The sequence below is a fragment of the Atta cephalotes genome (genome assembly GCF_000143395.1).
Source record: "Atta cephalotes unplaced genomic scaffold scaffold00014, whole genome shotgun sequence".
Lineage (NCBI taxonomy): Eukaryota > Metazoa > Arthropoda > Insecta > Hymenoptera > Formicidae > Atta > Atta cephalotes.
The window spans coordinates 1,625,349-1,639,628 of record NW_012130078.1 but is presented as its reverse complement, the minus strand read 5'-3'; the positions used below and the strand labels follow the sequence as shown (position 1 = coordinate 1,639,628).

The window sequence follows — 14,280 nt, the reverse complement described above, 5'->3', positions numbered from 1 at the left end:
TCTTGAAAATTAAATTTTCGTGAAATTTTATCGGAACTCTGGGAAACGGGAATTTTACATTTATATTTGAATTCTGTCTTCTTTTTGAAAACATGTAATGAATTCAATTCTAAAAAATGATAAATACAATCTCGTGGAATTCCTGCCTTCTACTAATTTTCAATACATAGATAATTTATTTTTGTTGTTTGACAATTTATTTCAAAAAATTGCATTAAGCGGTTCTCTAATCTTACTTGGAAATTTTTAATAAAATACTTGGAAAATCTCAGAGAGAATTTCTTCTTTAAAGATTTCAATAAATGCTCTGAAAAAGAAAATTCGATAATTTAAATTTGTACAAAATCTCTCCAAATGTAGTCTTCCGGAAATATGGTTGAGAAAAATTTTCTCTTCCGCAATGGTACCGATTTAAAAATAAGTGTTCCTGCAGTTGCTGCGTGCGAGACGAGAACTGTTCACGGCAAACAATGGCCGCACGTTGTCGGCGCAGCATCGGCGGCGGCTGAGGGTTCGGGAAGGGCGAATTGCGACTACGTGCCCCCGCATATGAATGCCTCCGCGTACGAGAAGGAATCGAGGAAGGGAGAGGGAGGAAGAACATCGACGCTGCGTCGGCGTCGCTTCGAATCTAATAGATCGCGCTTAATACTTATGGTCAAATCGCGACCAACAGTCCCTGTAGACCATGGGAATCCGCTCATTACCATTCCGTCCTGGCGCGACGCAGTCCCAATAACCGTCGTTGATAATAATCAGAAATGCCTTACGAAGGATGTAAATTAATTCGGGCATGGCTATGGCAATGTCTTCAAGGCGCGAAGATTGTGGTGAAGCTGAAAAAGTTGAATCTCTTTGCTTGTTGGGCGAATTCCAATTCAATCGAATGAATATCGGTAATCTTTCATCAATCAAAGTTTTTGAAACATTTAACGTAACTATTGGATAATTTCTTAAAAGATCAATATTGACTCAGAACTTCAGTAAAAGTACTAACAGTATTAGTAATTAATAATTGGTAATTAATGATTAATTTTTTACTATAAATTATTTTGAAATATTTTATTGGGTGAATGCAAAAGTTCGTATCCGATTAAAAAGAAGAAATCTTATGTAAGTTTAGGACACAATATTTTATTCAAATTGACAATTACCTACCATTCGATGAGAGAAATAAGTTTTCACTTTAAGAATCTGTTTTTTTTATTGCATAGGATGATTGTTAACGAAGTTATGGACAATCAAAGTCAAGATATTTTTTTTACTTACTTAATCCACGATAACAGTAATAAAAAAGAAATAAAAAATCGTAGGAACATTTTTAAAAACTGATTTTGTGGAGAAAACTTGAAACTTTCAAATTAGAAAGTCGAAAGTTTTACAAATTTTTTTGGATACGTGATACAGGCCTAAAAAGTGAGAAAAAAATTTCCCATTTTGTCTAATTCGTAATTTTTTTTATATGTAAAAAGTATCAAACTTACAAAAACTCAAATAACATAATGACCTTTCGCGCGAAAGTAGAAATTTTAAACAATATTAAATATTAAATCTCATTCGATCATTACATGTGAGAACGTAAATCAATAAAATTAAGATCTTTAACGGTCTTAGCTGAATCTTAAGTGCTTTATAAATATAATTGTGTATGAATTTATACATATGTAGTTCTTTAAACTGTGTGCCGAAAAATTTTCCTGTCTTGAAACGCAAACTCTACTAAACTACCGCAATAATATCACGAGATTAGCAATTTAATGCCTTTTTGCCTTAGAACGACCTTGATAACGTTAAGTGACATATTAAAATTTGTAAATAATTAATTCTTATTGTGAAAAATATTACCTCGGGAATCGAATCCGGATCTCTATTAGCATTCCGTGTGAGCGTCCTAAAGTCTGTTCTACAATAGAGTCGCAAGCTGTAAGCCATAAGGAATTAATCATAATCGATTATTTTTTTTATATTCAACTGTGATTAGCCAATTTCTTACGGCTTATGACTTGTGACCCTATTGTAAAACATTAGCCTTTAAACTATCGAGATATTTTAAGAGCTATAAGACCCTTTTTTAATATTAAGAATCTTTATTTTAGATCGCATAGAGAAACACAATATTAGAAAAATGCCTATTATGATCGAAGCTGGATCTTCATTGCTTTAAATAATTCAATCTTGAATTACTAATATACACTACATATGTACTCTTTTTTAAATATAAATTTCATCCATGTTTAATGCAGCTGCTTGGATTTTGAATAATAAATCACACACGATTTTTGCACTCATCCAATGTAAGAATTAAACAATAAATAAATCAATATTTTTATATTTGATAATCATTATCTCTAAATTAAATTTCTAAACGTTTTGTAGTACTAAACGTTTCAATGATATTTTATTATATATTTAAAATTATTGTTAAATGATATGCAAATTTTAAATTAGATTTAAATGAAAGTTTGTCACTCGTTCACAAGGTTACTTGTAAGTATCGATGTCTTTCTTGGCAAGTCGCAAGCAAACAAGAATCGACCAAACTATCGGACCGACAAGGTTTCTCGCTTTGGGGATTCGACTCTCCGACATGCATCGGCGCGTAATCTTCAAGTATACGAAGGAGAGTGTGATCTCTCTCCTTGAAGTTTAAGCTTCCGTTAAGGCAGCTTAAAACTCAGATAACGGGAATTACGTTGGAAATATCTCGCCGACGGACAGACTTCGGAATTGCATCACTTGACGAGAAGTTAATTGGAAATGTAACAGAGCTCTTGATCGCTATACGATTTATGTACGAAGCCGAGCTATTTTTCTCGTTTAAACAATTTTAGTTAACGTATATCATTCGATTGTTCTTATACTGTTCTTACACTGTTTGTATACATAGTACATAAAACACTTGTCTATAGAGTAACTTCAACAAATACACCACGCTAGGATTTACGCAGAAGTCAGAAAAAATAGAAAGAGGTAATTTTCCTGTAACTACTCTGTTACATGCCTTTACGTTATATTGGTATAGTAGTATTTCAACTTCTTACTATTAACATTAATAAAATTATTGTAAATTGAATCAATTTGTCACTGTAAGTAACATCATTATAAATTATAATCTACATAAAATGATTACTGTAGGACGAGCAAAAGACTTAGTGGTTATTTTGTGATACATGAATATAGAGGAATAGTAAAGTATGTTGTATAACAAAATACTAGTACTTTACTCTTGTATTCTTTGTTTAGTTTGTTGTCTTGTATATCCCACCTGTTTGAGATAAATGGCATTTTTAACAGACGGGATTTATACACAAAACATACAAAGTGCGCAGATTGAATTTAATGTACTAAATGCAATAAAAGTATTACATGAAATATGTATCTTATGTCAACACTTGTAATACATCTGGGAAGATTGTAATTATTATTTATTACTTCATATACATATTTATCATTCTTCTTCCTTAATAAAACTTTATAAATTTATTATTTTATAAGTTATTGTGTCATTTTACATCTTATTTATATGCATTATTTGTAAATTTTTTATGAGCCAGACATACCCCCCCCTCCTCCTCCTATGAATAGTCATATATCCCACCTCTATGAGATATACGGCAAAAATGCAAGGTTTAAAAAAGTTCATTTTTTAATGCGAAATATAAATATTTCGGATTTCTAATATATTTTTTTTTTTCATAATAGTAGACAGTACAAAGTTTTTACTGATATAGTTCGTTTACACTTTAAACATAGTAAATAATACTTAAATTAAGTTTTTGATAGGTGCGTATATATCGGAGTTACCCTGTAAATATGTAATTATGTGATACCTTATTATTTAATTATTACATTTTGTTTTTCGTTATTATAGGAAAGTCTGGAGGAACGAGTGCAAGAGTTGGAGCAAGCGTTACTAGCGGAACGTATCGCGGCTCAACGAGATCGAGCAACAATCACAAAATTACAGCGGCAAATCAACAAGGTATGTATATATTTCACTGTAAATAATTACGGTTTTTACTTCTTTTTAAAAAGAGGTAAAAAAGTTCGCCAAGTACACGCGCCATCCGTAGAAAAGATTCGATATAAAAAAACTACTAATTTGCAATTGTTCGAACAAAACACCATAATACCAAATAAAAAAAATTCAAATGATATATGGACGCATATACTTGGCGCAAAACATTGTCGTGTTTCTTGATATAGAATATTTACAGGACGATATATTCATCTTAGCAAACACGAAAAATCGGTGATGTTAGAAATACTTCATTATTAATTTACCAAAATTCATCAAAATATTTTCAAAAGACATAAATTATTTTAAATATATTTTTATGAAAGCAATGATTATGGAAGACCATAAAAAGTCATAAATGTAAAAACTTGGTAAAGTTGAGGTAAAAATTTATATATTGAATAGACATTACATAATTGAACAATTAATTTTATTAATGACCAGTATATGATTTCAAATATTGCAGCAAATAAATATAAATCGGACAATTTATAGTTATCGAAAATTTTTCATAATTAGCGACTTTTACGAAAAGTCGCATTTCCGCGAAATTTTCATATCTTGTACACGTTTGCCTCCTCCGTATCGAAGGGGAGAATAGCATGGTAAAATATATTACTATCGATTCGGTGTTAGTCAACTTGATCGAACTCTACTAGCTCTATTCGCGCAGTTTAGATTGAAGCACTTGAAAACTATAATATCTGTCTTGTACGAAATCACCGATCTGTTAACTCGCCTCGCTCTCTCCGGAACGAAACTACAGTCGCGAGGATGGTTCAGGATGGTGGGTATTTCGTGATGGTAGTGGTTTTGATTCGGACCAAACGTGCAGATCCGCGCGGCTGGTTGCCGTTGCTCTGCGGTGGCGCCGTTTGCCGTATCAGATAACGACGACCCTCATAAACCAAATCCCATAGACTGCAGGAACTCTCGCTGGTCTCCGAGATAGAGAGAGCATCTCCGCCCCTCACGTAATCACATTCCTCTCCTGTCGGACAGTTTATTTGCGTTATGTCACTTCCAGTGAGGTGCCTCATAACCGATTTATCTCGTTATCCTCAATGATCTCGCGGTACCCATCGTCCGACACGTTGTTACTGATCGGTACCATCGATAATGTGAAATTATTATTTGAACCGTTTTGACTTAATTATCTGGAGCACTTTAGAGATAATCATTGTGATTCTCGTACATTATTATATAATAAACTACATTAATTTAATTATTTCATAATTTTATAGAGCTAACGTTGTGCGATATCTAAGTAGACGAAAGATAATTTTGCTGAAGTATTTAAAAATGTAATTAGATACACATACAGATTTAGAAATAATATTGTTTGTGGACCATCAAAATAATTGTGTGCTTAAATTAGCAGCGAGAATATTAAAACTTTATACAGGATTGTTATCAACGTTTAAACATTCTACGTAATTATTTTGATGGTCAAAGGTAATCATTTTTATCTATATTTATTTATATTTTTATCTATTAGTTAAATCTTTAGACAGCTCAGCGAAACCTTTCCATGTACTTACATGCTGCATACGCAATTTTCTCATTATAAATATTCATTTTTTGAAAATTATTTAATTTATCAAGTACATTGAGAAAAAGATATTTAAGAATTTATTTGTGAGAAATATTTATTTTATTGAAATAAATCTTTTCTATTTAAATACGGCGAAATAAAATGTTATTTTTAAGAAATAAGCCATAAATCTATAAATCTATAAAAACTGTATAATTTGCCACAGATAAGCAGTGAGATTAAAATATTCAAACTGTGACATGAAACCCTCTTTTCTCTCAAAGAAAATAATTTCTTGCTAAAAAGATTATTGTGTAACTACGGTAAAACGGTCGCGTTGTAATAAAAATAAAAAAATTACATATTCGCGACAACAATATTAAAATACGAGAAAGCCTGCACTTTTGTATGATGTTTTTATATTACGCAATGTTTTATTGTATATAACCGAGTACGTATTTTTTACCACACTTCATTTCCCGCCGTGCAATTTCCGGCATAAGGCATTATTCGCGATTATCTCGACGTTTTCATCGAGATGAAAAGATCGCGCGCATATGCAAAGACCGACAGCGACTGTAATATTCTGAACTTATCCATATCATTTTAATCCACTTTTCGTTGCCAAGTCGACAACAGAAAGTCTGTCTCGTCTCTTGCTAAGATGGACCTTCCAGATTAGAATGTGGCTGATGGGTACATAGCGTGCTTCTGACGTGCCCTTTTTCCGCGCCCCTTTTGTAAATCTATAAAATATTACGACAAAAACATAAGCGGTCAGAGGGTGCAGAACACCCTCGACTCTGTTTAATCTCGTGCAGTGATTTACGCATTTCTCGCGAGCGGCCCGAATTATTTATCACTCATCACGCGATCGTAAGTTGAAAGACTCCCTCCCGCCGATTTTCTTCGAATCATCTCCGCCATCGTTGCGAGATCACGGATGCTTCTTTTTGGAGCTTCAAGCATAGGCGTTCAAAATGAGGAGCAAAAAGGGGCATTTGCTTTCCCTCAGCCGATGATTTCTAATACAATTTCTCATTAACTTACATCTATCTTGTCGCGGTGAGAAAACTTTAAAAAATTTTTTTAATCTATTATTATGTATACCAAAAGGTGTATACATTTATAATTAAATATATACATATATAATATATATATATATATATATATATATATATATATTATTTTTTTTATTTATTCTACGTAAATAATTAGTGTGTGTGTGTGTGTGTGTGTGTGTGTGTGTGTGTGTGTGTGTGTGTGTGTGTGTGTGTGTGTGTGTGTGTGTACAGGATGTTTCATAAATGCATGTCAATACTTTAAGAGGTAAATCTATAATATATTAAAACAAGTAAAAAACATTATATGAACATATATCCTATATACCTTAGTTTTCAAGTTATGAGTGATTAAAAAAATATTCGAAATGTCCGCTTTGTATGTCACACTCCACTCCACACTGCACGCTCTAGCATTGAGTTTCGCATTCGTTAAAAAATATCAGATATTCTTCAAATAGTCTCAAATCCATTTCGTTTCTCATGCACATTGTTTACTGGTGTTGAATACACAATAGCTTTTAAATGACCTCAAAAATAAAAATCTAATGGATTGAGATCAGGAGATCATGGTGATCATCGAAGTAGGTCCGCCTCGTCTTATCTTATTGATTTGCGAAGGCGTTGTTTAGGAAATTTTCAGTTCAAGATGGAAATAAGGCACAACATCGTGAATCACAAATTTTGCCTGATAGCCAGGACTGCCATGACTGAAATTCTGTCCTTTGTATTGATAAATATTGTTTGTAAACATTAGATAACTTCGAGACATGCTAAGCTGTGCAATAGCATTGTGTTGACACAAGGCGAACATTTCGAACATTTTCCTTAATTAGCCATAATTTGAAAGATATGTTCATATAATGCTTTTTTACTTATTTTAGTGTATAGATTTACCGCCTAAGTATCAATATGTATTTATAAAATACATATTATACTCTGTATACATACGTGTCTAAATATAAATGTGTAAAATAAGTTGTGCAATAAAAACATTGTTATTATTATCGTTATTATTATTATATTTTCGTACCTCTTCTAAAAAAAATCCTATGGACGCCCTTGACTACGTGCGATCGAGAAGGTTGCTCGCTTTGCGTTTATTTTGCGTTTACAACCTTTAATATTTTTTTGTGTCGTTTCGTAGGATGCGAGTATTGATTCAGCGATAGATAGACTGATTGGTCATTTATATAGGATTGCATATAATTTAATAAATATAATACGCCGCTTTTTGATCGTTGGAAACCAAATGTAATTTCTATAGTTTTAATTAACAATACAAGCATCCCATGATATATGGAAATCCTGCTGCGAATTTCATTTAAATTACGTGATTGTAATTTTATTCTAACAATATGTAATAACGGAGAGAAGAAAAATTTGTTACTTGTTACGGCGCTGATTGCACGAAATTCTTTATAAATAATTAATTAAATAATTAACATTTATAATTACCTAATTGCGTAATTTAATTATTTGTGTTTACAATTTTTTGATGTAAATATTTTTTAGCAATTAACATTAACTTATTAAGCGTCCATGGTTTTTTATCAAATGAGAAACGTACACGATTCCATGATTAGAATTCTAAGAACCACCGTGTAAGATGTCGGAGGTAGGCAAACAAAATTAATTACATCGTGGGAGAGAATGAATACATTCTTTTCCTCTTGTTTCTGTTTTCTTTTCAGGACATAACAGCTAATTATTCACCGGGCAAATGTATAAGTAATCCGGGCTGGACGTTCTACCACATTTCCACAAATCCACTTGATACTTTTCCAGTCACGAACGTTGTCGACGCTACGGCAGTATGTAAGCCGCGATAAATTGCAGCCGCTGCGGCGAGTTAAATCTACGTAATTTCTGCCGAAATTAAGCACAGCGGTCCGGGAATTGTGGAAACCAGCATGCTGATCGCGCAAGATCGAATACACTCGAGTCAGAAAGCGGTCGAGCGGTTCGCTTGCTCATGCGACCACCATCTCTTCGTTGACTTCATTCATCCTGGCGTTTTTCCAAGCGTGTAATTTAGATGGTACTTTGGATAGTTGCCGATCTCATTAATCCCGCGGATTGTGTTACGTGTGTCGCGTCGGTTAGATCATATTTACTGAAGATATAATTATTTCATATTGTTATTAAAAATTCACTAATATTTGCAGGAAATAATAATTATTATTATAACATATAAAAATTTTAATAAAAAGATACGCGAAAGAGAGACTATTTTCAACAAATATTTATAATATAGCTATTATATTGAGAGTTTAATGCTGAAGGCAAAATCAAAAATATTATAATGCTTTAAAGTTTAATCAAATTAAAAATTCATTACATGCTTTCCGTCAATATTAACTATATAAATTTATTAATTCAACATATTAATCTTTATAATATGATGCTTGAAGGTAGCATCAAATTATTAAAATTATTTAATTCGCGATTACTAAAGTGATTTTAATTGCGTTTATAGTCCGGAAAAACAATTCGGCGCGCAGTTCTAAAAGATTACAATATGCAAGTACAATACATATATAGTGTATATTAGTAATTCAAGATTGAATTATTTAAAGCAATAAAAATCCAGTTTTGACTATAATAGGCATTTTAAATTTCTATTGATTGTTTCTCATATATGCAGTTTAAAATAAAGATTCTTAATATTGTTTAACTATATCTTTGAGATATGGTAATATTTCAGCGCTAAGGTATTACGCGCAGCGACACTACCGTGATTACTTTACGCGAGACCACAAGTTGCGGGAGATTGAGATTGTTAAATCTCAATAACGGCTGAACTAATCAAATTCTACATATTCATATTGATAACATCCACACAAATTGTGTAATAAAAGTGCTTTTATTTTTTTCCTACATGCCCTACAAGCGGAGATATTGCGACGCAAAATCTCGATGTGAAACTTTTCACATAGATAAAATTAAAATACGTTGTCGTCCTTATTAAGGACATTTTACATTCGTTGCAAACACCCGTTACTAGTAGAAACATTTGTCGCGATAATCAATTAGAAGCATTAAAAAATTATTATTTATGCTTCTGATTGGTTGTCGTGACAAACATTTCAACTGGCAATGATTGTTTGCAACGCATTATAGAATGTCCTTTATTGTCATCGACCAACTAGCCAAATGTATTGTTGCACGTTTCGGCACGAGAGTGCGCTAGCGTATGATTGATGCAATGCAATGCAACAAGCGCTGGCGGTGCACAGTGCATGGTAAACGAAATTATATGCTGGTATTTATTAATAACTTTTGTTAATAAGCTCTGCTAGAAAATGATAATGAAAAATCATCGATTTCTATTTGTTCTAATTAATTATAAATATTTAACAAAAAGAAATTGGATGGAAAAGAAATTATACATTGATATTTGTTAACTAAGCTAAGAAACAAAAGTAACAAAAGATAATATGACTTGCGTTTTGTTTTTTAATTTGATAGAATTTAACTTGAATTAAAATTGTAACATCTGGGTTTAATTTTTCATTTGAGTACATTAGTTTTTTCGAGGAATAGTAATTTTTGACAGGAAATTAAAATTGCTATTATTTTTAGAATAAAAAGACCTTCAATAAGAATATCTTTGAAAAAAAATTAAAATTACTATTAATTTTATAATAATTTATAATAATTTTATAATAATTTATAATAATTTGGTTGGATACTTAGGTTTTATTCGTGAAGCGCATTTTCTTAGCGCTTTTTTTACCTTTTTTAAAATGGTTGTTTTATTTCACCTTTTATATAAAAACTCAGTAATATTTATTATTTATGTATAATATATTTATATTATACACAAATAAAAAATGTTAAATGAAAAATAATTATTATATTAAATATAATAAATTATTAAAAAAATTATAGTAAAGCGATACAAGAGAGAGAAAGTATATTTAAAATATATATAATATAAATTATACAGAGAATGTTAATGTAATTTAATTTAATGTAATTTAATGTTAAATAGATAAAGAAAATTATGATTCAAACTTAATAAAATTATTAATAATATTAAGCCAATATTATTAATATTATTAAGATAAAAAAACAAATTAAGGTAAAAAACAAATTACATTTATTTGAAAAAATAAACTAAATAATATAATTTTTTTACATCTGTCATATGAAAAGTTATCACATAAGACTGTAACTTACAAAGATTGCAGTAGACAATCTCTACAACAGAGTAACAATATAATTTATTAAGGAACCTTATTCGATATACGACTGGGGAATTATTGGATCATTTGCCATTTTACCGCGAATAAGATATTGTATTTACAAAACTCCCGGGAGGAGAATCTAATACAGGAAAATGTGTCCGCGAGAGACGGAGGACACTAGAGAAAGCGGATTGGCGGATGGGCGAGCAATGGAGGGATAAAGAGGTTCTTTGGGGTTCGACGGAGACGCGCGCGGTCTCTCCCCTCAAGTAAATTACATTCCCGGCAAGCCGTATCGGATTATCCTCACGCCACACTGCTGAAGCGAGGATACGTCTAGACTGTAGAAACTTCGCCATATCGCGCTGTTCTCGCGCGCAAGGATAGGAAAGTTTAAAATCTCTCTGCACGATGGAAGATACCAAGAGTGAATTATTTCGTGTAGGAGGCAATCTCGCGCCCATTCTTCGGGAGAGCCGATAGAATTTCACCACACGTCGCGACACGGGACAGACAGTCTCGTTCTTGCACTCGCGGACTTTACGAGAAAGCGTTATCGATCGGCAACGACTGAACAATGACTGTACAAGTAAGTTCTTATAAGAAAATTGTGCATTCAAATATTTGCTCTTGTTTCATTTGTATTTTAAAGAAACTTTTTCAAAAATAATCCTTGAATTATATATATAGTGCAAATAATTCTCGAAATTATAGTTTTTGTTTAATCTTGAAATTGACTCAGTAATAAATCTTCTTTTGAAGTATATTTTTTAATATACAAAGTGTCCCATAATTCACCCGAGAATGCTCGTGAACAGGTAGAGCAGAAATTGAATCGAAAAGTCCTCTATCATTTTGCAATTTTCGCAGTTAACAAAATATTAATTATTGAAAATTGTCAAATATCTTTAATCGTTCTTTACTCAAATACTATCAACTTTGCGAAAAAATTGCAAAAACTAAAATCATTTATTTTCTTCTTATAGAATTCTAAGAATTTTTTATCAACTTTTAACTTTTTAGTGCATTTTCTTATTTTTACCAACTAGAAAAAAACGAAAAAATATATTTAAAAATTCTCAGAACTTTATAAAAAGAAAATAAACAATTTTTGTCTCTTACAATTTTTCTGTAAAGTTGATAGTATTTGAGAAACAAATTATTGAAAACCAATATTCGGCAATTTTTAGTAATTAATATCTTCTTAACTATTGAAAAAATTGCAAAATGATAGAGAACTTTTCGACTTAGTCCGCTCTACCTATCTACATGCGTTCTCGGGCGAATTATGCGACATCCTGTATTATACTTACATATTTATTATAAAACACTTGACAGATTGGAATTATCATTCACTGAAAGAAAAGAATGATTGCTGTTACCAATACATAATTTACCTATAATTTATAGTCATTTTCAGAATTATGAATTTATAATTATTTTAATTATGCAAATATATCTAATTAATTACACTAGTAATATAACAAGTCAAAGCTTCAGGATTAAGTCGATCGGTCAAGGCAACGAGTGAAATTACACATGTCTTAAGGGAATCCTAAAGCGAAACTCAAACTCCGACGAAGTTACCAGAGATCGCGCCACGCATCGACATGTTTTTATTTATTACCACATCGATATCTCACGCAACCTATGATACACACAGTCACACATTCGTGTCAATTTTTGTATAATAAATTCGTCACAATAAAGCGTCTAAATCTAATGCTAAGAACTCGACGTTATTTGTTCGTGTAAACTACGTATCTGGGAACCACTATTTCGTACGTACGGGTTGCAAGCATTCATTTCAAGCAAATATTATATCAATTTTGAAATTTTTGATCGTTCTAGGCATAGACTCCACTTGCCAGACACATATTAACACACATACTTTAATCCTGGAAAAGGATTTCAAATCGATGAAAGAGAAAAAAAGTATTTGTTATACAAAAATTACATTATTTAATCGTTAAAACAGGAAGCTTTAGGATCCCCTTAAAGGGAATCCTAAAGTGAAATTCGAACTCCGACGAAGTCACCAGAGGTCGCTGTGTTTCCAGCGCATCTAGAGATTTTAATTTAATTTTAATTAGAGATTGGCCATAAGGATTTCGTCAAATTTCTTCAAGCGAAAAAGGAGTATAAACTATCTCACTCTTCCACCAATAGCGATGTATATGCATGATGTATACACATCGTGGATAACTATAATTATTTTACCATTTAGTTATAGTCATAGATATCAATGTAAATATTTTTCTCTCAGTGTTCTTTTCAATATGTATATTTATAATACAATTATTTGTTTTATAATATTTGGCGATTATTTTTTTGATAGTTATAAATATTTAATGAGATATATATTCTTATACGAAAAATATCACATGGATTGCAGAGAAAAGTGATTTATGACTATAATTTCACTATCGCATGGTAAAATGATTAGATGGGATGATCTTAAATTTGTATAATTATTACTGCTATATGTTAATAATAATTATATCTACTTGATTCTATAAAAAAATATAATTAGCGCCGAAAATGTTTATAAATTGCAATTAGTTATGATAATTACTATCATTTTTTATCTCTTATTATTAGTATATCATTCTTATAATTTTATAGTTTTTAAGATTCTTTTAAAGCTGCAGTTTCAATTATTTTATTCTTACTGCATCAAAAATTATTATGTGGAATCTAAAGATTCTTTCATTTTAAAGCCCTCTTTCATTTCAAGATTTTTAGTGTAGTATGCAAAATTTTTTGCTGATTCTCCCGGGCGACATTTGCTGACGACGTCATCGCGATGGCTCGCTGAAGAGTGACGATTTGCGCGTTCCACCGCGACAAAAAATTGAAATTAATCCTCTCTCAAGAAACCGCCCTCACACTTATTACAACTTAATAAGCATCGTTTTCTATCCGAAACTGGATAGACAGAATTATTTCTAGGTGTGATCATTTTTCATTATTCCGGAGCAAAATAAAACTACGTTTGGCACTTTCCAAATAACGAAGCCTCTCCGGAATGGATTTATGGTGTATGAAAGCGATTTTAGATGACAACGATGGTAACGCTGCTATACTGGAAAATGAACATACCTATGAATTCCACTGGCGAAAAACACAATGATGCAATATCTCAAACGCATTGTACCGACAGTGTCTTTATAAATCTCTCTTTGAGACCTCTCTTTGTTTCGTGGTAATAATCGTTCTACAAGAATACCATCCGCTTACTTTAATTATCATTTTCGAAATAATTCCATCTCGAAATAATTCTATCGCGAAATATTTCCATTTGTTCGTACTTAAACCATTCATTTTTGCATCTCGAGAAATTACTGTGATCGCTAAAGAGGATATAAGAAAATATACTAAGACGCAATCACACATGTTGAAATTGTCGATGAATATAATTAAATGAAACATATTTCTCTGTAGGAAACGATTTTACACAGATATATATATATA

At 31.4% G+C, this 14,280-nt stretch overlaps 1 protein-coding gene across 1 annotated transcript in view; it reads left to right on the top strand.

The window, feature by feature from the left end:
- Positions 1-372: 372 nt before the first annotated feature.
- Positions 373-14,280, top strand: part of LOC105617851 — a 146,071-nt gene continuing 132,163 nt past the window's right edge. Inside the window, exons 1-2 of the mRNA XM_012199400.1 lie at positions 373-777; positions 3,872-3,982. Coding sequence (XP_012054790.1) covers positions 373-777; positions 3,872-3,982 — 516 coding nt within the window. The remainder of the gene's footprint in view (positions 778-3,871; positions 3,983-14,280) is intronic.